This window comes from Podarcis erhardii, assembly GCF_964252035.2.
Source record: "Podarcis erhardii genome assembly, chromosome: 5".
In the NCBI taxonomy this organism is placed as follows: Eukaryota; Metazoa; Chordata; class Lepidosauria; order Squamata; family Lacertidae; genus Podarcis; species Podarcis erhardii.
The window spans coordinates 21,050,514-21,073,171 of NC_138509.1; the positions used below are offsets into that span (position 1 = coordinate 21,050,514).

The 22,658-nt window shown below is 44.2% G+C and overlaps 1 protein-coding gene and 1 long non-coding RNA gene across 8 annotated transcripts in view; one reads left to right on the forward strand and one right to left on the reverse strand.

Moving 5' to 3' along the window:
* Positions 1-22,372, reverse strand: part of LOC309341565 (rap1 GTPase-GDP dissociation stimulator 1-like) — a 39,930-nt gene extending 17,558 nt beyond the window's left edge. Inside the window, exons 1-6 of one of the 3 annotated variants that reach the window (XM_081861229.1) lie at positions 22,244-22,372; positions 18,499-18,609; positions 10,544-10,666; positions 7,809-7,934; positions 6,849-6,977; positions 6,276-6,401 (exon numbers count right to left, since the gene is read on the reverse strand). In XM_081861229.1, the coding sequence (XP_081717355.1) occupies positions 6,276-6,401; positions 6,849-6,977; positions 7,809-7,934; positions 10,544-10,666; positions 18,499-18,609; positions 22,244-22,247 (619 nt within the window). In that variant the 5' untranslated portion in view covers positions 22,248-22,372. Of the gene's footprint in view, positions 1-6,275; positions 6,402-6,848; positions 6,978-7,808; positions 7,935-10,543; positions 10,667-11,660; positions 12,056-18,498; positions 18,610-22,243 lie in introns of those variants that run through there. The other 2 variants (XM_081861230.1, XM_081861231.1) reach the window with 2 other exon arrangements.
* LOC309341627 lies at positions 12,913-21,145 on the forward strand. 5 transcript variants are annotated; one of them, XR_014156457.1, is made up of 5 exons: positions 12,913-13,372; positions 14,255-14,366; positions 17,070-17,233; positions 18,508-18,620; positions 21,024-21,145. It is a non-coding gene; the product is annotated as an uncharacterized lncRNA (long non-coding RNA). The 5 variants fall into 5 exon arrangements; XR_014156458.1 differs by having other exon boundaries at positions 17,073-17,233; XR_014156459.1 differs by lacking the exons at positions 12,913-13,372; positions 14,255-14,366 and adding an exon at positions 15,651-16,799.
* Positions 22,373-22,658: the final 286 nt, after the last annotated feature.

Consider the following 22,658-nt stretch of genomic DNA (forward strand, 5'->3'; position numbering starts at 1 on the left):
AACCATTACATAGACTGTTGCAGAAAAAGAATGTGTGGCGATGGGGGCAGGAGCAGCAGAAGGCTTTTGACTCCTTGCGAGGAATGCTGAGTAGCAAGAGCGTCCTTGCTCATTATGATGAATCGAAGCCGCTGGTCCTGGCATGTGATGCCTCTCAATACGGCCTGGGGGCGGTGCTGAGTCATAGGGAACCGGATGGGTCGGAAAAGCCCATCTCTTTCTATTCCCGTACGTTGTCGCCCACGGAGCGCAACTATGCTCAAATTGACAAAGAGGCGCTTGCAATTGTGGCAGGAATCAAAAAGTTCCATGATTATGTGTACGGTCGTCATTTCTCCATTGAAACGGACCACAAACCACTGTTGGGGTTGTTCAACCCGAACAAACAAATGCCACAAATTCTCTCCCCCAGAATGTTGCGTTGGTCTATATTCCTGAATGGGTTCCAGTACACCTTGACCCATGTGCCGGGGAAACGGTTGTGCCACGCTGATGCGCTGAGTCGATTGCCCCTTCCTGGCGGGAGCAATGAGTATCCTGCTCCAGCGGAGCACATAATGATGCTGGAAACACTTCCAGGGGCTCCTGTAACGGCTACTGATATTGCTGAGAAAACGAGGAAAGATGCTGTTCTCTCCCGTGTGCTCACTTGGGTGGGGAGGGGGTGGCCAGGTGGTCCGCATGAAGACAAATTCAGGCCTTATGCGACAAGGCAGCACGAGTTATCCATGCATAAGGGTTGTCTCCTGTGGGGAGATAGGGTGATCATCCCAGCACCACTGAGAAACAGGGTTCTTGAGACGCTTCACATGGGACACCCGGGAATGGTCAGGATGAAGTCGCTAGCCTGATGTTATGTGTGGTGGCCTGGAATGGACCAGAACATAGAGCAATGGGTACGAACATGCAAGGCATGCCAAGAGGTGCGGCCAGAAGTGGCCAGAGCACCAGTTCACTGGTGGGAGCAGTCCAGATCTCCCTGGAGCTGGCTGCACTTAGATTTTGCTGGGCCATTCCAGGGGAAGGTCTTTTTGGTTATCGTCGATGCATATTCCAAATGGTTAGAAGTGGCGATGGTCCCTAGCATGGCATCAGCTGCCGTAATCAAGGTGTTGAGGCAGCTGTTTGCAACCCACGGGTTACCTGAGACCATTGTATCAGATAATGGGGCAGCTTTTGTATCCCAAGAATTCAAGGCATTCTTGGCTGATAACTTCATAAGAGGGGTCACATCCGCGCCCTTTCACCCATCCTCCAATGGGCAGGCGGAGCGCATGGTAAGAACAGCCAAAGACTCCATTGCGCGCTTAATGGAGGGTAACTGGTCAGCTCGCATCGTGCGAATGTTATTTTTGCAGCATGTGACGCCATGTACTGCGACGGGCAAGTCGCCAGCTGAGCTGCTCTTGGGTAGAAGATTGGTAACGGTGCTGGATTATGTCCACCCGGATAAAATGCCAAACCGTAATTCAAGAGCAAACCCCCAGGCTGAGATTGACACAACAAGGTATTTCGCCCCTGAAGATCTGGTCTGGGTGAGGAACTATTCACGAGGTTCGCGGTGGGTGGCTGGTGTGGTCACCCGGGCTAGTGGACCTGTGTCCTATTATGTGACCTTGGAAAATGGGCAAGTTTGGAAGAGACATATAGATCAGCTGAGGCGCCGGGCGCTCAGCAGGGAGGAGTCTGATAATTCATCCCTGGCTAACGACGCAGAGCTGCAAGACCAGAGTGAAAATGGCCCAGAGGTGCAATCACCAGGGGCTTCAGCAAATGAACCAGGGTCTGCTAGTCCTCAGGATGACGAGGTACAGGTAGGGGACCCTGAGATGTCTGGGACTCCATCTGTTCCTGACGAAACCCCTATAGCAGCCCCCCTACCACAGGTGACACCCAATCCAGAACCGGCAACACCTGTTGTCAGGAGATCAAGTAGAAGTTGTAGGACCCCACAGTACCTGAGAGATTACGTCTGCTGTGCTCACTAGGGGGGGAGGGGTGTTGTGTATTGAGTCAAAGGATTTTATATCTGTATTATTATTGTCTGTATTTGCATTAGGGTAAAGTAACTGCCATTTGGTTCCAGAGGGTACAGCTACTATTGGTTCATTTAAGCTGCTGTATTTGGATCCTCTGTCTTATTGGTTTCCTCCAAAAGGCAGGACTGTGATTGCCTGATATTGTTCCCTCCAAAATGTATCCTTTCTCGCTAGTTCCCTGTCCCTATAAATGTAGCTCTCCCCTCCTCAAGTTTCAGTCTTGTTGCGTTAATAAAGAAGTGTTACTAGAGAACTGTCTCCAGCATATTATGTCAAGAGAGCTGAAATCACAAACCCCACGTCACAACACTCTCCTGCCTCTACTTTGCTCACAAAGGTCTACTAAGAAAGGAGTACATATGCAGTTCGCAGGAACACCTACTGAAATGGAAAAGAGAGCATCCGAGTTGTTTGCAAACTAGTCTAGAAGCTCTTGGGGTGCTTGAAAGCCAAATTCTCTGCTAATTCAATCAAGACTTCACATCGCTTAGCACTTGTTTGCTGAAGAGAGCCCAGGACTCTTATGCCATCTTTCCAATTAGCATCAAAATGCTGCCATCTTGAGTCAAGCACCCCTTATTCAGAAAAGCTTGGCTTAATTTGGATTCCCTCATGTTGTAAGCTCTTGCGCCCCCTCTCTTTGAAGAGTTCTCAGAGATCATAAGGAAGTGCTGGTATACAATTACACTCCCCTTGATTTCTTCCCTCTCCGACTCTCCAGCTTATCAGCGCCTGCCACTTCAACACCCCTCCTTTGACTTCTGAACACTGAAACATCAGGATGCAGTTGCTCTTGGCTCACTGCCCACCTCTTCTCTCCCTCCCTCCTTCCCTCTTCCATATCTCTCATCCTCCCCCTTCCTTCTGGGACAAGCCTCCAGTAATTTACCTTGAAATTGCCTTTTGTTTTACTTTCTCAGTACAAACACATTTTCCTTGAAAAGCCCAGACCTCATCTCTCTTGCTCCCTCCCTTTGGCAGTCACTCCACTGTTTAATGCTGTGCTCTGGTGAATTTTGGTAGAAAGTGCTATTTTGGGGTCGGTTGTACTCGAGTGACAGCAGCTTGTCCTCCAATGTAACAGAGCCAGAGCCACGGAGGGAAGAGATCCCACCAACAGTGCATCTGAATTCCCCATAGCATTAATGTTCCAGGAAGGCTTATTCCCTGAACGTGACTTTCAGAAGACCAGAGATGCATGTGCCAAGCAAGTGTGGAAACAAGGGAGAGGGAACCCTAGAAGAGCAGTAAAGGTAAAGGGAACCCTGACCATTAGGTCCAGTCGTGACCGACTCTGGGGTTGCGGTGCTCATCTCGCTTTATTGGCTGAGGGAGCCAGCATACAGCTTCCGGGTCATGTGGCCAGCATGACTAAGCCGCTTCTGGCGAACCAGAGTAGTGCACGGAAATGCCGTTTACCTTCCCGCCGGAGTGGTACCTATTTATCTACTTGCACTTTGAGGTGCTTTCGAACTGCTAGGTTGGCAGGAGCAGGGACCGAGCAATGGGAGCTCACCCCATCGCGGGGATTCGAACCGCTGACCTTCTGATCGGCAAGTCCTAGGCTCTGTGGTTTAACCCACAGCACCACCTGCGTAGCAGTAGGTGCTATCAAAGGCCTGTTCAGACAAGTGTGATTTGTGTAATAAAAACTTTGAATCTCTGTGTTCTCTTGTCAAATAACATTGGGTAGACACTGTGCAATAAAGCAGCCAGATAAGCATTGTGAAGTCATGCACTTAGCCCATAGGCAGTCAATATGGTGCTCTCCTGATGTTGGAATTCCATCATCCCTGACCACTGGCAAATGCGAATTGAAGCTCAAAAATATATGGAGGATTGTTTCCATTTATTGTCACCATGTTGTCTACCCCTGGCTTAGACATGGTCATATTGAATTTTATTGTGCGTCCTGTTGTCACTCCACCATCAAACAACTTATAAGGGCAGATCCATACCATATATTTAAAGCACATTCAACACACTTTTAAAGCACTTAAATGACTTCCCCCAAAGAATCCTGGGAAGTTTAGTTCCCTCCTCACAGAACTACACTTCCCAGCACTCTTAACAAGCCACGACCCCCAGGATCCTTTGTGGGGAAGCTATGAGCTTTAGCTGTGCTTTGGGTGTATTTTAAATGTACGACACTAAGGACACTGAGGTCCAGCTCCGAGGGCCTTCTGGTGGTTCCCTCCCTGTGAAAAGTGAGGTTGCAGGGAACCAGGCAGAGGGCCTTCTCGGTGGTGGTGCCCACCCTGTGGAACGCTCTCCCATCAGATGTCAAGGAAATAAACAACTATCTGATTTTTAGCAGACACCTCAATGCAGCCTTGTTTAGGGTGGTTTTTAATGTTTGATGTTTTATTGTGCTTTTAATTCTGTTGGGAGCCACCCAGAGTGGCTGGGGAAACCCAGCCCGATGGGCAGGGTACAAATAAATAATTATTATTAAGCATGGATTTCCCACAGTGCAATATCCTTCAGTTCTATCTACAGTGCTGTGATGCAGTGCATAGGTCCATACTGGAACTACGTGGGCAGGACCAATTGCATGAGTCTTTCCCAGCCATTCCTTCCACTGGGTGACAATTAAATGATGAATTTGTAACTGACTCTGCCTACATGGTTTTGGCACCGCCTGGCCCTGCTCCTACTCAAATGGAGGTGAAGCAAAGGTAGGTGAAGACAAGCAAAGGCGATCTGTCACCAGCAGGAGCAGATTCTCTTAGTTGCTCAGACCAATAAGCAAACTTGACCCAAAAGCTTCAGGGAGTATCACCTGGGTCACTATGACCTATTCAGAAAGCTTCCTTGCTGGTGCAGCTGGTCTGCTTGCGATTCCCTCCTTTGGCTAGAAGCTTGGTGGTTCAAGGATGCCAGTTCTTGTGGGATCAATGTCTGAACAGGTATATATATATATATATATATATATATATATATATATATATATATAATCACAGAACTGTAGAGTGGGAAGGGACCACGAGGATCATCTAGTCCAACCCCCTGCAGGAATATTTTGCCCAACATGGGGCTCAAACCCACAACCCAGAGATTTGAGACTACAACATGCTAAAGTCCCCTTTTGGTCCTCTGCATAATCTTGTGTGTGAGTTAAAGGCGATGACTGTGTTGACAACTGTCAACCTTATTATCGTAGCTGGGTTTTTTGTTTTTGTTTTTAAACACCCCAAAATATCTTGATTGTTTTGAATACTGAGACACACTTAAAAGCAGACTGTTGGTTGAAATCAGGACAGAGTTTCCATTTAATTATGAATGAACAAACGGAGGGAGTTGGTGGGCAGGCTAACATTTGGAATTACGGATATGAATAACTGTGACATTTCCCTCAAGTTATTTCATTAATCTAAATTTGGTTAATTGAAGTTGACCATGCTGCATTAATCAATGGCTAATGTCTACTGTGATCTCATCAAAACAAAGGCTTTGGGAGCTTTAAAAATATAATGCGAGTAACTGAGGACCTGCACTGGGTTACGCATCCAAAGAAACAGGACCGCTGCGATTTGGGTACCTGTTTCTTTTGCATCCCTCCATTATCTTCACTGTCATTGCTGCTTCACCTCACATTACGTTTTTAGTATGGCATCACATTGTACATGACAAATATGTAACACATGTGTTAAGGCATGTATGCAACACAGATAAATGTCACAGGGAAAATCCATCTTGGCAGTCATTCCTTACAATCATTTTATTTATTATCTGCACCTATATCCTGCTCCCAGGTCAGGTTACAAAAATATCACAAAATAAATACCATGTACATTAAAAAAAAAGATGTTTTAAAATCAACATATCATGTTTTCCAGATACAATGTGTGAACCAGCCCTAAAAATACATAGTTAAATGTACATTTTGGGCTGTCTGGTGGTTGGTTTTCAAGTTTTTGCACTCACACCCAGTCCCCAGATTTCTAGAATGAGAATTTCAGGAGCTGGCTTTTCTACTTAAAATGCACTTAGAGGTTATTAAGTTTCTGGATAGTGGGTCAAATGCTTCTGTCAACAGCTGAATTAAAAACAAAGGAAGAAAAAACAATTTTGTTCTCATACAAGTTGACAGGGTTCTGAACAGTTCTGTTTGAAACATGCCTTTGAATCAAAGTGCTTTCCCTCTCTCTCTGATTCAATAAACAAACAGGTAGCTTAGATAACTGCTTAAATGCATGTGAAACCATCCCAGGGTATCTCATCAAGATAGCTTACCATTCTCTGCTAGTGTGTGAAGAACCTCAAGGATGATTTCTACCTTCTCATGGTGGTTTGCTGCCCGTAGCTGATGTACCAAATGTTCTGCAACTCTGGTCTTGCTAAGGGCCTGTTTAGCAGTGTCTGCATAAAAAGATCAAATGTCTGTGAATCACTTCATCTCTGTATGAAACATAAAGTTCTATCTGATTAGAAATGAGAAATCACTGTGTTGATTCTGCAAGGTGCCTTCTTGAAATGTCACCTGTTGTGTGGACTCCAGGTCAACAAGAGAAAAAAGGTCAACCCCTCATTTAAAGCTTTAGAGATGAAGGGGAGAAGGGTTATTTTACGGAGGCTATAGCTACTGTTAAAACATTTTGTATAGAGTGCAGTGGGTGACTGACTACATCACATTGTGTGCTGCCATGTTGACAACAGACTCCCTTCTTTGGCTCCACAAATGTTTTTGTTTGTTATGCCCTTGTGCTTCTGAGTACATATGCAATAGAGCTGGGTGAGACTTAAAGCCAAGGCCCTTCCAGGTGAGACAAAAGCATAATACAACCATAAGCAAATTGCAAGATTCACCTATATCTGCAAGGTTGGATAAGGCCAGCAGGTTGACACGGACAAGAGGTTCATTATCGGGATAGTCTGACATTATCCTGACCAGTGACGTGATCACCTCTGCCCCCACCAGCTGCTCCTGAAGGTCATCTGGAAAAGACAAGTGCAAAAATTAGGAACTAGGAGCAACCTCTTTGAGGGGTTTAATACCTTCTGAGCACTCTCTTTATGACCTCTTCTCGTTATTACTGAGTGTACATGATGCTGTTTGAGCTGATGTTGTGAGTGGCCTTGAGGGCCTTTGGACTAAAAGGTAAGAGACAGGTATTTTAAATAAATCAAGGGTCAAACAGGCAACACTTAAGAGGAAAAAATATTTCCATTGACTGCAGCTAGTTTGAAAGACACAGTCAGGAACATAGGTGGCTCCAACAGGTAGAGTTGCTGGACTATGTGTCATGGTCTGGTTGGATGCAAAGGAGTGGTGGGAGGCCCCAGCAGAGGAAGCCCCAAGCAAATGGTCATGGGAAAAAGGCACAGAGTCAGGGGAGTTGTGGTAGTATGAAGAGTGGTCAGAGGGAGAAGAGAAGGTGTCGGAAGCTGAAGAGGCAACAGGGTTGAGTGAGCAGGAAGAGGCTGGGGCAGAGAGCAGTCCAGACTCGGAGGCAGAAGAGGAGGCTGGCGAGGAGGTCCAAGAGGCAGAGATGAGTCAGGCTGCTGAAAAAGGCAGAGGGTTTCCCTCTCCTGCTGTGACCAGCTCCTCTCCGGACATGGAGAGGAATGAAGAGGGCAGAGCAAAGAGAAACAAGACAAAGTAGCTCAGATTTCTGGGACCTTCAGTCCTCACAGCTGCCTCATTGGGAAGAGTTGCTGTGATCACCAGGCCTGAGCTACTTTGGTTTCTTTGAATAAAAAGCTTAAATCTCATAGCACCCCACCATCTTTTCTATTGATAAACATCTTCAACACCTTTTTACTTACTGTTATCATAGCAGATACGACCAATGGCCCTGCCAACATGAAGCAACATCTCTTGGTCTGTGCTGTCCAATAATGGGATCAGGACTGGCACCAAGCCAGCATCTATACAGTGGGTCTTCATCTCCTCTGCACAAACAGAAGACAGAGGCTATGTTCACCTAGCATTCTGATATTGTAAGCAAGCATTGTAAAATTGAAAGAAGTGAGGTTTCAGTTAGGACTATAATGACAGTAAAGCCATTAAAACTGGGACAAATGTTCTAATTTTGGTCTCATTAACATGGCAATTCTGGAGAAAGATAAACGCAAACCTACTAACACATCAGCATATTATGTATTAAGGGGGGAAGCAGTCCATACTTTTGAATTTGATTAATTTGGTGAAACTCGTGTTATGCTCATTAATAGAAGCTAAGAAGTGACAAGTGTCCCTCTGAACGCAATTTTTAATTAATCTGAGAGAATTGGATTAACTACCCAGGCATTTCTTGGACATCTTAACATTAATCTCCTTTTTCTTGTCTCACTTAAAAAGCAGACAGGCCCCTAAGCATACTCAATTACTACCGAAAGAGACATAAACGTACATGTGCCCCTGATGTAAAGCTGCGCTTTTCTTTTTTTAAACTGCCCCCCTCTTCAAATAGTGTGAACTGATAAGTTGGTTGAGAGAACCCAATGCACTGGTGGGACGGGACGCAGAGTGTCCAGAAGACTCTATGACGCTTTGAGTGTCCACTGATAAGCTTGTGAAGAGAGCCGAACTATTTCATGTCTTTGGGGGCTCTTCTGAAGGATTGGCTGTTTTGCCTGCAATTCAAAATGGGTTCCTCTCCTCCTCTCAAAAAATGGGCATCATCTTCCAAATCCAGCAACCTACTAATTGTGGAATATGGTCCACTCTCTACATGCAGGAAGTGTGGCCTTACCCAGAGCTTCAGTCTGATCCTGCAACTTGGTATTTTCAGGAAATCTCTAAGAAGAAACCAACATGGTTGCAACTTTTTACGCGACACAGTTCAGAGCCCTATATGGACCCCATATTAGCAGGCACCATTCACAGGCAGGCTCTGGAGTTATAGTGCCTTGCTAGGGCATTCCACACTGATACCTGCCCATCCATGTGCCTCTTCTAGAGAGGACTGAAGTCCAAGGCTAGTGTAAGGCTACCAGACATCTCCATTTCCTGGGGACAGTCCCCGGATTTGCGAATAAGTCCCTGGACAAATTCCATCCCTGGAATGTCCCCGGATTTAATCTAATGTCCCCGGGAAACGCAGCAGCGGCAGTCTCAGCAGCCCAGAGCAGTTGGCTCTGGCTAGCTTCAGGAGCTGCTCGGAAGTCCCCATATGATGGTGGTGCTGGGGCTCTAAGATGCAGCTTCCGGGGTGCTTCCACCTTCCCTGACCCCAGCAACTAAGCTGTGAAGGGAGGCTTCATGCTGCCTGTCGGAGCAGCCTCCCAACTCCTTCTTGCATGCAAGCAGGAGTGGGGCAGGGATCTCTCAGCTGTGAAGGGAGGCTTCACGCTGCCTATCAGAGCTTGTGTGCAAGCAGGAGCAGGCAGGGATCTCTCAGTTAGGCAACAGGAAGCCTTCCTTCCCAGATGAGGGATCCCCACCCCCTCCTGCTTGCACACAAGCAGGAATGGGATTGGGGCTGCACCGATGGGAAGGGAGACATTGCACTGCCTGACAGATCCCTGCCCCCTCCTGCTTGCACGCAAGTAGGAGTTGGAATGGGGCTGCTCCGACAGGCAGTGTGAAGCCTCGCTTCCCAGCTGAGGGATCCCCACCCCCTCCTGCTTGCATGCAAGTAGGAATGGGATTGGGGCTGCTCCAATGGGAAGGGAGGCATTGTGCTGCCCAAGCCTTGCCACTGCCACCACTCTTGGCCCTCCTTCTCTGCCTTCCATGCCTGACCCACCACTCACTGCTTCCCCCCCCCCACCACCGAAGAACCAACAACTCAGGGGCTGCCCAGGCTCATGGAGAAAGGAGATATAAGCCTCGGAGGAAGGGGAAACGTGGCGGTTGAGGTCAAGGCGGCGGCCGCCCCTCAGCCACCGCCATCGCTGCAGCATCGTCCAGAACGTGTTTTAATTAATTAATTAATTAATTAATTAGTCCCTGGATTCATTGAAAAAATCTGGTAATCTTAGGCTAGTGGTTAGTGGCCTTCAATTTGATTTCTCACAATGCTGCAGCTGCTGTGTCAGTTCAGAGCATTGTACAGGTGCAATAGTGCCTGCTGTGTTTTTGTACACAGACACCCATGCCTCAGGTTGACACAACATCTAGGGCACTTTGGGGGAAAGCAGCTTCTTCTTCTGCTGCTGCTTCTGCTTCCAGTTAAAGAAGAAAAAGCAGAGAACAGCCTCTTCTTCTTCTTCTGTGCTACAGAATATGCCCCTTCCCTGCAGTGAACTCTGGAGAGGGTCATGCACATAGCAGGGGTCCCACTGGAAGGCAGTTTGCCAGGAGCATGCTCAAATTGGGAGCTGCTGTTGGCCAGAAGCAAATGGCAAATAAATAGCTACACTTTTAAAGGAAAAACAACAATGCCAGAAGCAGTTTGATTCCCTTTAATGGCAGTCTGTCATCTATGAGGGAGTGCAAGCAGTTCTGAAAGGCATCTGTAAGTTTCACTGTTGTGGTGCTAATGAACAGACTGTGACATTGTAGGTGTCCAGGAATCCCAAGCAGATAAATCTATCTGAAATATTATGCAATGTACCGTTTTTAGCTATCTCTGCCAGCACCTCAGCTGCCTTTACTGCACAAAGAGGGTTGCTCTGCAGAAGTCTGGCGAAAGCTGGCAAAACATCACTTTCAGCAATCAGGCTGGAGGTCTTGTGCTCTGTTGTGATAAAAAAAACATGACCGGGTTAAAGGGCAGGGGAAATGGGATTCTCGACGATATGAAACTTGGGCTGCCAGGTCATAACCGGGAGGAACGATGACCACCTTATGACCCAAGAAGTCTAATTATAGATTATGGATTGAAACAAGTTGGCTAAGGGAGGTCTGTGCTAATGAACTCTTTCTCCCTGTCTGGTCCTGGTCATTTAGTCTTGCCACCTGAGTCTGTTCAGGTTAAGCTGTAGCTGGTGCTGCTCCCACCACCCACTGAAAACACTTCCTGACTTATATTATAAGGATTATAAGGAAAGAATTTTGCACAACCAGTGCAGTAAGTAAGGTGTGTGTGTGTATCTGTTGCGAATACTGTTGGTTTTGTGGCCTCTTCATCTCCTGCGGATAGATCAACAATGGCGTTGGAAAGCTTGGGTTCAAAAGCCCACTCAGCTAGGAGTGATCTTGGGCCTACCTCACAGGATTGTTGAGAGAATAAAAATGGAGGAAGGAACCACACACACTTCCTTAATTTTTTTACAGGAAAGGCTTGCACCCTTTTTACAATCTTTGTGAGCTTATCGGGTTTCATGTGTTAGCAGTATTTAGCGGTTCAAATTTCTTAGGCATTAAAAAATAGCAGACTGACCGGCAACTTATCAAACCAGACCATTATAACTGAGCAGCCCATTTCAATGTCAGATATGTTGTGCTGCTGAAATGTGTATTTCCTTGAACGTATCTTGAATTGAGGTGATGACAGTAGCCAATAATATTCATTGTTTTGTTTGTACTCCTGTCTCCTACGATTGTGTGGATGACAGTATGTCGGTAAGGTAGTAGTGCTTAATGGTACTAATTGGTGAATTTGGGGAAATTGTTTTTGATAAAAGTTGTACACACACACACAGTTTGTTACGTAGCATAAAATGCCATTGCCAAAGCAGTGCCACTCCTTTCACTAACAACTGATAATAAAAACAATACCATTTATGTACCTTACCATTTGTAATCATTCCTACTCAGAGTAAGACCCACTGAAATCATTGTTGCATCCTCTGAGGCAAGTCAGGTTAGGAGTCTATCCTGATTGCATTTTAAAATTATTTCTAAGTATCACAGAAAAATTCTGCCACTCCTGCTCTCCAGGCCTCTTTACAATTTTATTGCTTGTGTCAAGACCAAATTAGGAACTATATTTTTGCATGGGTGATTTAAAACAGGATCATCACTTGACATGTGGAGAGAGTTTCACATAAAGATACGGTACAATCTGTGAAGGCCATTAGGCCTTAAATTGTTATAATGTTACAAATGTGTTTAGCGGTGGTTGCTAGGTGGCAGCTTCTAGCAGATAGGCTGATTTAAGATTCAGTAGGTGGGGCTTAGAACAAGGTAAACTGAAGTCGGATTGGCTGGAGGTTCCTGTCAGTTGGACAGTTAACTGTAAGGGGGAGACAGTTGTAGATCAACAGAGGGAGACAGGAGTTACTAGGCAATTGTGAAGCTTTAAGGCAGTGGTGGCCAAACTTGCCCCCCCCCGGCTGTTTTTGGACTACAACTCCCATCATCCCTAGCTAACAGGACCAGCGGCCAGATTGATGGAAACTGTAGTCCCAAAACAGCTGGAGGGCCAAGTTTGGCCACCACTGCTTTAAGGAATTGGTGACAGCAAAGTAATTCTGTAACCTAGAGAAGTACTGTCACAAATACATTAGCTGCCACATTATTGGTACTGGCAGAGTCCCTGCATACAGATGGAGACAACTGTCAGTGGTCTCTTCTTACCTATGGACCCAATCGTCCTCCAGGACCTTGGACAGCCTAGTCAAATATGCCTTCCTGTAATTACCGGTAGTTGCCTTTTATTTTGGGTTTTTCCAAGAGCTCTGGGAGAAACCTAGACAGCATCTTAAAAAGCAGAGACATCACCTTGCCAACAAAGGTCCGTATAGTTCAAGCTTCGGTTTTCCCAGTTGTGATGTATGGAAGTGAGAGCTGGACCATAAAGAAGGCTGATCGCCGAAGAATTGATGCTTTTGAATTATGGTGCTGGAGGAGACTCTTGAGAGTCCCATGGACTGCAAGAAGATCAAACCTCTCCATTCTGAAGGAAATCAGCCCTGAGTGCTCACTGGAAGGACAGATCCTGAAGCTGAGGCTCCAATATTTTGGCCACCTCATGAGAAGAGGAGACTCCCTGGAAAAGACCCTGATGTTGGGAATGATTGAGGGAACAAGGAGAAGGGGACGACAGAGGACGAGATGGTTGGACAGTGTTCTCGAAGCTACGAACATGAGTTTGACCAAGCTGCGGGAGGCAGTGGAAGACAGGAGTGCCTGGCATGCTCTGGTCCATGGGGTCACGAAGAGTCGGACACGACTAAATGACTAAACAACAACAACAAGCCCTCTTAGTTTAACCATAGAAAAATCATCTCTTAGAAAGTGCCTCTTCACATAAATTTCTGACTTATCCTGAAGAAAATAACAAACATGGCTCAAAGAAGGAATCTAGAGAAGCCAGCTCCTGAAAAAGAGCAGCGGAGAACAGCCTTCTGGAATGGTTCCAAGAAGCAGAAGAAATTGAGGAAAATGTACACCCAGTTATAGGAAACACCTATCATACAATCTAAGTCTGAATCTGAAAGGACCTTTCCACAAAAAAACCTGGTTTGGTCATGAGTATCATATATCAAACATATAGATGGTGAGTTTTTGAGCCATGCCAATCTGGTCTGGGACCATAATAAATTTCATTCAGTCATGCTAATTTAGTTTCATGACACTAAAGTCAAGTCGCAGGGGCATGTTGCTTGGATTTGATACCACTGGGTTCCAGGGGATCAATTAGGCAATCACAACTTGCTGCTTGCAGATGTGTAGAAATTCATGCTGGTTAACCCCACAGGGACTTTCCCTGGTTACCAAATTCCACATAGCTCCAGCTGAAGCAAACATCTTGGTAACAATGCAGTTGTATATGTGTTGGCTGTATCCAGACCTTCAAATGAATAAATTTGGGTTAGGAATCTTCATATTAATGCATGACCATCAGGGAGCCAGCTGTTGAAATTCTACTTTCTTCCCCATCATCATCTGAAAAGCTCTATAATTTTTCTGTAATAGGTTATCATCCCAACTGCAGCTCTGTTGCTGAAACATGTCAAATGACAAGCAGTGCACAACATTCGTTCATGTGTGTATATTTACATGCACAAGCACTAGAGACAAGATATGCCTTCCTCCATCAAGGGATGCAAACTTAAAGAACAGCAACCCACCATAGCAGAATATTTTAAAGGCATTTTTAAACCTCAGAATAGGGACAGTGATTCACAATGGACAAGAAAATAGGGTTTGTCCTTGGTAAACAGGGACAGCTGGAGTGTATGCTGTTAGCAGCAAGAGTTTGTAATATACCCAATTAGGACTTGGTTCCTGCTGCGTCATCAAATCTAATTGGCATTCAGTTATGGTAGAAACCCCCAGAGAATTTGGACGCAAACCTGGATAGGCTGAGTTAGAAGGGAAGGCTTGTCTTGTTTTCCCTTAAAAACAAAGCAAAACTCCCCTCTCCTTTGTCTCTTAGGGCTACTCTCATCGTCTGCTTCTTTCAATCAGTTTCAGCTGGTTAAGCAGTAAACAGCTTCTACCAGATATGAGCTTGCTCAGCTAGAAATGAGGACTCAATCAGATTATATGTAAGTTAGGCATGTGTGTACTTAGTTGATGAACTGGGTGGCAACCGCAGCCACTGTATCCCACAGAAAAACCCATCCCCAGAAATGCCACCTAAAGTGGTAACTGCTCTGTAACCATCACATCATGATTGAGCGAGGCCATCAATATGATGGATACTGGTTGTCTTTTCTTTCCATTTCACTGCAGCTCTGTGCCTCAAAAGAAACTGTAAATTGAGATGACTAGGGCGCTGGTGGTGTTCAGCTAAAGCCAAAACACTGTGACGTACATGTCTCAGTCCTTCTAATAGTGAACTCAGCTGCTTAGGCTTGTAGTCAAAGTGGGGCTGAAAAATAAGAGGGGGACATCAGCAGCCTTGGTGGGGGAACCCCAAAGTTTGCAGATATAGAAATAATATTTGGTAAACCCCCTCCCCCCAAACAGCCCAAGGAGGACTGAGTATGATCAGTAGTCACAGAATGTTGTGGTCATTTCATACAACCTGTTTATTAGATTGAATGCCCAATTCACACAAAAATTGAGGGGAGATTATTATTATTATTATTATTATTATTATTATTATTATTATTATTATTAATAATTTTATTATTTATACCCTGCCCATTTCGCTGGGTTTCCCTAGCCACTCTGTGTGGCTTACAGCATATCTAAAAACATAATAATAGGTTATACAATGCTAGCTATGTAGTGAGTATTCATTCTGATTCATTTACTGGGTGGTTAATACAAGATAATGTCAAGCAGTTATTGCCACACACTTTTCAGTGTATTTTTCCGTCACTTTGCATGCTTTTTTTTGGGGGGGGGGAGCAGGTTTGTTGAAAAAGGGCACCAAATCCACTTTAATTGGGAAATCTTAATTTGCTGGTATGCTTTTGAGTCTCCTGCAAAACAGTCCAGAAGCACCCTGAGTGTCTGCTGTTGAGGTGGGGTGTGTGACCATAGCTGTCAACGTTTCCCTTTTTTAAAGGGACATTCCCTTATTTTGAATAAGATTCCTCACAAGAAAAGGGAAAAGTTGACAGCTATGTGTGTGATGAATGGAAAACCAAGGGGAGGCGGAATGGAATGGAGTATCCTTTAAGGAGGCACATCTGGCTGGCTGGAACACAGAACACTCCTTGTGGTAATATTCCAATGCAGGTGCTATTTGTATGAATACATTAGAAATACCTTATAGTGTCAATTATATTCTTCAACCATTACATCATAGTTCATTTCTGGCCACTGTTGGGCACTGGATTTAGGTAAGCTTTTGAACCTGAGGCCATAAGCATAACATAATCTGGAGCAGGCTTCCTCAACCTCAGCCCTCCAGATGTTTTTGGCCTACAACTCCCATGATCCCTAGCTAGCAGGACCAGTGGTCAGGGATGATGGGAATTGTAGGCCAAAAACATCTGGAGGGCTGAGGTTGAGGAAGCCTGATCTGGAGTGATGATGTCACCACTTTGTACTAACTTTGAATTGTCCTAAATGCCCGAAATCCAGCACTGCCAGCAGCCTCCAGCTGGTAGTACGGGTGCATACTAATGACATCATCAACATGTGCCAACCACAGGAGGGGCAGGAAAACATTCATGAATTTTTAGACATTAGGAAGAGGCAGTGTCCCCCTGCTTTGGTTCCACTGCAAGAAGGAATGGTGTGTCCACCACATTTGCAATTGTAGCGGTACAGCTAACGCTGCGGCCTGCTATGAGTGGCACTTTCTGACATGAAAGTTGTCAAATGGTTGTTCTCATGCTGCACACACTTTGTCACCCTTAAGTCCAGGTTATGTCGTTATGGCAACCACACAAAACACTTCCCTCCTCTGATGAGCAGGTGACAGCTGCTTAGCGAAGGCTGACAAGTAAAATAAGCTGCTGCCACCTCAGTGAAGCATAAGTTAAGAAGCAGTTAACAATAAGTAATTGAACTGCCTCAGCTAAGCCTCCCTAACTACCAAGAAGTATTCAATACAATACAATAGTATTCTATTTTCCAGGGAACAAATAGAAAATACCAAAAGATAGCTGAAATTCTCAGTTATTGTGTATTTCAGATTAGTTGACATGATTAAGGGCTTTATTTGAGGCTAATGTGTGCTGAAAGTAGAGTTGAGAGCCTGTGTATTGCCTCTTTTTCTTCTTGAGTTAAGTAACTGAGCTAAGGCCCAACACTTCCACAAGCCAGTGCTTTTCAAACTTTTTACTTTCAGGAGATTTTCCTCATGCCTGTTTCCCTGCAGAATTTCTGCATTTCAGAAAAGATTCTGGATGAGATGTTCAAGACCTTTCCCAATCTGGTACCTTCCAGGTATTGTTGGACTACAATCCCCATCATCCCTGACCATTGGCCATGCTACCTGGGGCTTATGAGAGTTGGAGTCCATTGCATCTGGAAGGGGGGGGCAGGTCAGAGAAGATTGTTCTAGGAATATAAAAATGGTAATATATTTATTTTTAATTTAATTTTAGTTTCCCATTGCTCTCAGTGGTAACAGTTGCAACTTTTCTTAAGTTGGTTCTGTAATGCTTTCTCATCCTCCAGTGAGGACTGCTAGCTCTTTGGTGACTCCCACTCAGAGAAATGCCTGACAGGCAGAAAAGTGACGCAGATAGCAGTCATCACAAAGTCACAATGGCCAGTTCCTCTCCTGCAGGCAGGTGACATCAGCTCAATGTCACAATGACCAGACTCTCTCTCACTGTCTCAAGCAGGCAACAGCATTTGGGCACCTCTCACACCAAGGCAAGCAGAAACCCATGGGCACAGCCTTTATTTCTCTTCATTGTGGTGGATAGCAGCCATATGTGGGCACAGTGGCCACCAGGATCGCTCTTATTCAATACGAGAAGCAGCAGGCATGGGGAGCTGGCAGGTAGGCATCTGAGGTTATTATTCCATGACTTCTACATAAAGGATATACCCCAGAGTGGCTTCGCAAAACAACTTAAAGATTGGTACAGGAATGGGGGTGAGTGGATGAATGTTGGCAGCAACCCAGATACAATAGCAAGACAACTTGCAGAGTCAGAGCTTGGCATAGTTTGATAGAGATGATGGTGGCCAGAAGAATAGCAGGCCCTGGCCTGAAACCCATATATGATGGAAGAGCTCAAATTTTCAGCATGTGCCCAACAGTGGGAAAATTGGAAGGAGGCAGACAACAGTGCACATGGAAGCAGGTGCAGCCAACAGTAGCATTGTCTGACACATCTGATACTGCAGGACTTCAGCTTTTAGCATGTGTCTCAGGGGGCAAATAGCAGGTGGAGGAGAATGGTAGCTGCTAGGCACAGATGCAACAGAATATGAGATGGGGAGAAATGAGAGAGAACACTGGCAGAGAAGAGACGGTATGGAGCAGAAATGCCAATGATTATCCTAAACTTGGCAGTGTGCTGCTGACATCAAATCACAGAGCAGCTCAGGGAACCCCAGCAATATCTAGTTGGCCTTCAGGAACACTAGTTGCTCCCACCCACCCATCCGCCATCTATGAATGGTGCAAGCTCATAGGTTTTTTAATTATACATGCTTTTGAAACCTACATTAGAAGAGTCCAATGATAAATTTGAATATAGTACACTTTATGTTAGTGCCTTAATGCAAAAGAACCAAAGGGGATTGTGTGGACAAACAGATTGAAAAGAAAAAGCTTATATTAATAACATTGTCATTAAATATTACTGTGTTGAGCATAGTCTGCCCAATTTCAGGGGCACTAAGGCTTAGGCTCAGGGACGTGGGTGGCGCTGTGGGTTAAACCACAGAGCTTAGGGCTTGCCGATCAGAAGGTCAGCGGTTCGAATCCCTGCGACGGGGTGAGTTCCTGTTGCTCGGTCCCTACTCCTGCCAACCTAGCAGTTCGAAAGCACGTCAAAGTGCAAGTAGATAAATAGGTACTGCTCTAGCGGGAAGGTAAACGGCGTTTCCGTGCTCTGCTCTGGTTCGCCAGAAGCAGCTTAGTCATGCTGGCCACATGACTTGGAAGCTATACGCCGACTCCCTCGGCCAATAAAGCGAGATGAGCGCCGCAACCCCAGAGTCAGTCACGACTGGACCTAACGGTCAGGGGTCCCTTAACCTTTACGTTAAGGCTTGGGTTCAACCAGCATAAAACATATTTCAATTATACTTAACTATCTTCAGCCAAAGCTTGAAGAACTCCATCTAGACTTTTGAAAATCTGTTCTTCACCTTCGGAGTCCCCTCCATCAAATCTGAGATGCTGCAGGTGTAGATTCAGGGACTCTGTTCAGAAGGTAAAAATAAATGATGATTGTTTGTTTATGATGTCATGCATATATTAAAGAAGCATGGGAGGTTACTGTGTGTAGGTTTTTTTTTGAGGGGAGGGGTGTCATTTAAAGACCAATCACAAATCTTACTCATATGTTTGCTCTGCTTCACAGAAACATCTGCATCACCATAAACAAAATAATGTAAAGATGTATGGAATATATGAATATATACACACATGTTGAGCATTTTTTAAAAAAAGTCTAAATATTCTGCTAAACTAAATCCAGATTCTCTGCAAATGATAAGTTTATACAAATATAGCAAACATGCATAATTTTTGCTCCTTCTGTGATCCAAACCTGGTTCAGACACCATTTCTTCTTTATGAAAATACAAGACAACCATCCTCTTGATTCAAATGTAGTTTTACAAATAGCCAGAACCTTGGGTTAATCATTCAGTTTATACACCGTTTACTTAAGAAAAAAATTCCAGGTGTTGTTATTTCCCTAGTGATTGGTTCAGTGGAATAACACCATATGCACAATGACTTTCGAAGTCCTTGAAAGACGTTGGCCAGATGTAAGATCATCTTGCTTTGATTTAAAACCAAGATACAGGAGAGAAAAGAATAATTGTTGGTGGGAAGGCTGATTGATGAAGGATATCTCCAAATGTAAAGATTTTAAACTTTTCTCCCTCAGAGCTCACATTTATGAGTAGGAAATTTGAAGTAGGATTTCCAGTAATAAAATAGGAAACTATTTGTCTCCTACATGAGATGTAGGGTTTATTCTTTCATTTCAAGCCAATGCTATATAGATGCATCTTCAAAACATTGTTAAGAATCCCATATTTAGCAGGATGCTCAAGTTAAGAATACTCTCATTTGCTGAGCATCCATGGGTTAACTTCAAACAATATATGCTTCTTGTTTACATATATCAAAAATCTCAACTTGAAGGTCCAATACATGTGTCGAGTGCTTTCAGATGCTATAGAGGGGAGGCTACCCAGTCTGATGGGCAGAGGTACAAAAAATAAAATTATTATTATTCAGGCACCACATTGAAACTATCCTTATGAAAAAGAATCAGTGTGTGCCTGGCTGAAGAGAAGGGCATCATGTAGAATGCAAAAGTAATGCTTTCAGACTAGCACAGGTGGGTTTTGGTCCAGTACGTACCCACTTGGAGGCAAGAGAGAGGGTAAAGAGGATGACCATTAACCCAAAATGAGGATTAAGAGAAGCACTGGGGCAAGCGTTGGAGCCGAGGAATGCCTTTCAATAGTCAGGTCTTCAGAGCAATGAAAACCAAACAGCTCATGAGAGACAACTGGAATGCGGATTCTCCTAGGATGATCACACTGCAGACCCTCCTTTAAAACTATGACTGAACAGGGAGAATATAATGAGAAGATGTCGCCTATGGGACTTTGAAGTAGTTTGCAGTACTGTGAAAGCGGATGGCTGTAGATAGGCAGACAGAGGAATAAGGGGAAAAAGACTCTCATATCTGGTATAATGAGGCTAAAAATATATTTCTATAGCAATAATGACTTTGCAGTGACCCTTGTGAAAGGGAATCCCGTTTAAGCAGTTCTTACAAATACAGTGTCATTAAGCAGTGCAAGGCCAGCTTCATATGAAAATTGCATCCTTTTCAACTCTTTCAGATCTTTCTTAACAGGAATCAATAGCTATTCAGAGGTAGCTATTATTAGCGCATCTGTGGAGTTTATTTTATTACTGCTCATTGATAGTTAAGGCCTGGATCTTCACAACAACCATATGAGGTACTCTAAGCTGGGAAATAGTGCAGCCAATGAACTTCATGACTGTCTGAGGATTTGAAGCCTGCAATGTCAGATTTAGGTTCAGCCCTCGAACCACTGCACCATATTGGCTTTCTGCATCTCCACTACATGCCATACCGATCTGTCATTCAGCAGTATAGCATCACACTTCTCATCTGATAGAAGAGGATGAAGCATTTTGGAATGTGCAAAAATAGTAGCTTGAAAATATGCACAATGTAGGACATCAGCTTGGAGATTCTTCAGAAGAAAGCCTTGTGAAGTATTGAGCTCAATCCTTCACAGGGTATTTTAAGTCAAGGTTAGGTAACCTTCCTCACCCCCAAGGACCACATCTACTCCTGGCCACCAACCCCAAACATATTCCTCTTACATACTTACCCAGCATATTGAAATCTCCTACACATTTGCAGCAAATGTAACTGAGGTTGGCAACCAAGGCTGGGGTTCAGTGTTCAGGGGATATTCCTTCATCACAGGGGCCTAGATGACCCTCAGGATGGCTTCCAACTCTACAATTCTGTTTATTTTTACCATAACTAACTTACAAAGCAGAGGGAAACTTGTAATTACTGGAAACGAATGTTTTCACATATCTTTTTCAGCGGCACAGTTGGATTTTGAAATAAGGAGCCAATTTTAAGACTTGGCGATGGAGAGTTTTCTGTTATGTAAATGAAACAGTGCTGAAGACAGAACAAAAAATAAAGTTACTTTCCATGCCAAAGCAATGAGTATTGGGGCAAGCTCTCTCTCTCTCTGTTTTGCATCTAGTGTTCTAGAGTTGGCTTTCATTAGGTTTCCAAGTCTGGAATACTGTGATCATCTGTATTTACATATCTTGCAACAGATCAGTCAAGCTTTTTCATTGTGATTGTTGATGTGACCCTCCTCCAAATGGATATAAAAGGCTGTAGCTCAGTAGCAAAAGGTTCCATATTTGATTCCTGGCATCTCCAGGCAGACATAAGAGAAACCCACCGTCTGAAATCCTGGAGACATGTTGCCAGTGTAGCCAGCATGGTGCTTGACTCCAACTCCCATTAGCCACAGCCAGCATGGTCAAAGGTGAAGGATGATGGAATTTGTAGTCCAACAACATCTGGGAGACATCATGTTTGCTACTCATGGTATAGACAATAACTGAGCTAAACGAACCAATAGTTTGGCTTGGTATAAGACAGCTTCCTATGTTTAATTTCCCCAACATACTGCATGTAACATCTAGGTTGCTTGCCTTCTATAAATAGCACAATCTATTACATTTGCCGGACTTGCAGGCAATTTTCTGTAAAATGCAATGGGTTTTACCAGGCATTCTGCTTTTTGAAGGTGACAGTTTCTCAGAGATAAGTACAGGTGCACACTTTAATCAGTAGATTAATCGGCTACAGCTTTAATTGATTCATTGGTGGGGCTGAAAGTTAAGGACATACGTGCTTGAAACTATTTTGGTTACACTGTGCTACTATAGATAGAAATGAACAAGAAAATGTTACAGATTGCGTTTCCTTCCAGCAGTTTTTGTTGAAAGGTATCTTGCATTTTGTTCAATTTCTCAAAAAGAAAACTGCATAGCAGATTCAGTAAAAGCTAACTTTTAAAACTTAAAGCAATTAAAAGATGGATGATTAATCACCCAGTAACAATTTACTATGTGGCAGTCCTTGCATATAATAGGTGGATATGTATAAGAAATGGTTCTCTTCAAAATACATGCACACACTTAATAATCATTTGTTGCAGTTCCTACATTATATCTATATATGTCTCCCATATATGAAATACGAATTTGCTTTCTCAATTTAGCATGAGTTTTACTTACCCATGGATGCTGCAGTTTTCCAGACTGGAGATAATAAAGAGCACACGGTCTGTGAAGCTCTCCCTTTAACAGCTACCAAGCTGTGAGCAAGGAGAATATTTTATAACTCTTCAGCAGACATGCAGTCCACAGCTTCCCTCTTCGCTCACCCTTCCCTCTCCCTTATGACCCTGTACTTCAAATGCTTCTAATACGTCTTAATTACTTAATCTCCAGCACTGCCTGTTTCCTCCTTAGATGTCATTAAGAGAAAGGGAAACATCGTAGTAATTATCATACAAAAAGCCACAATGTGTGGCTTCATGGCAATTTTGATTACGTTTTGTCAAATTCTCATCTCTGGGATTGTCAAGGTTTTCTAGGCATCTAAGAGTGTCGCTACAGATTCAATTCTGTGTGGCTCAAGTTCGGCTCA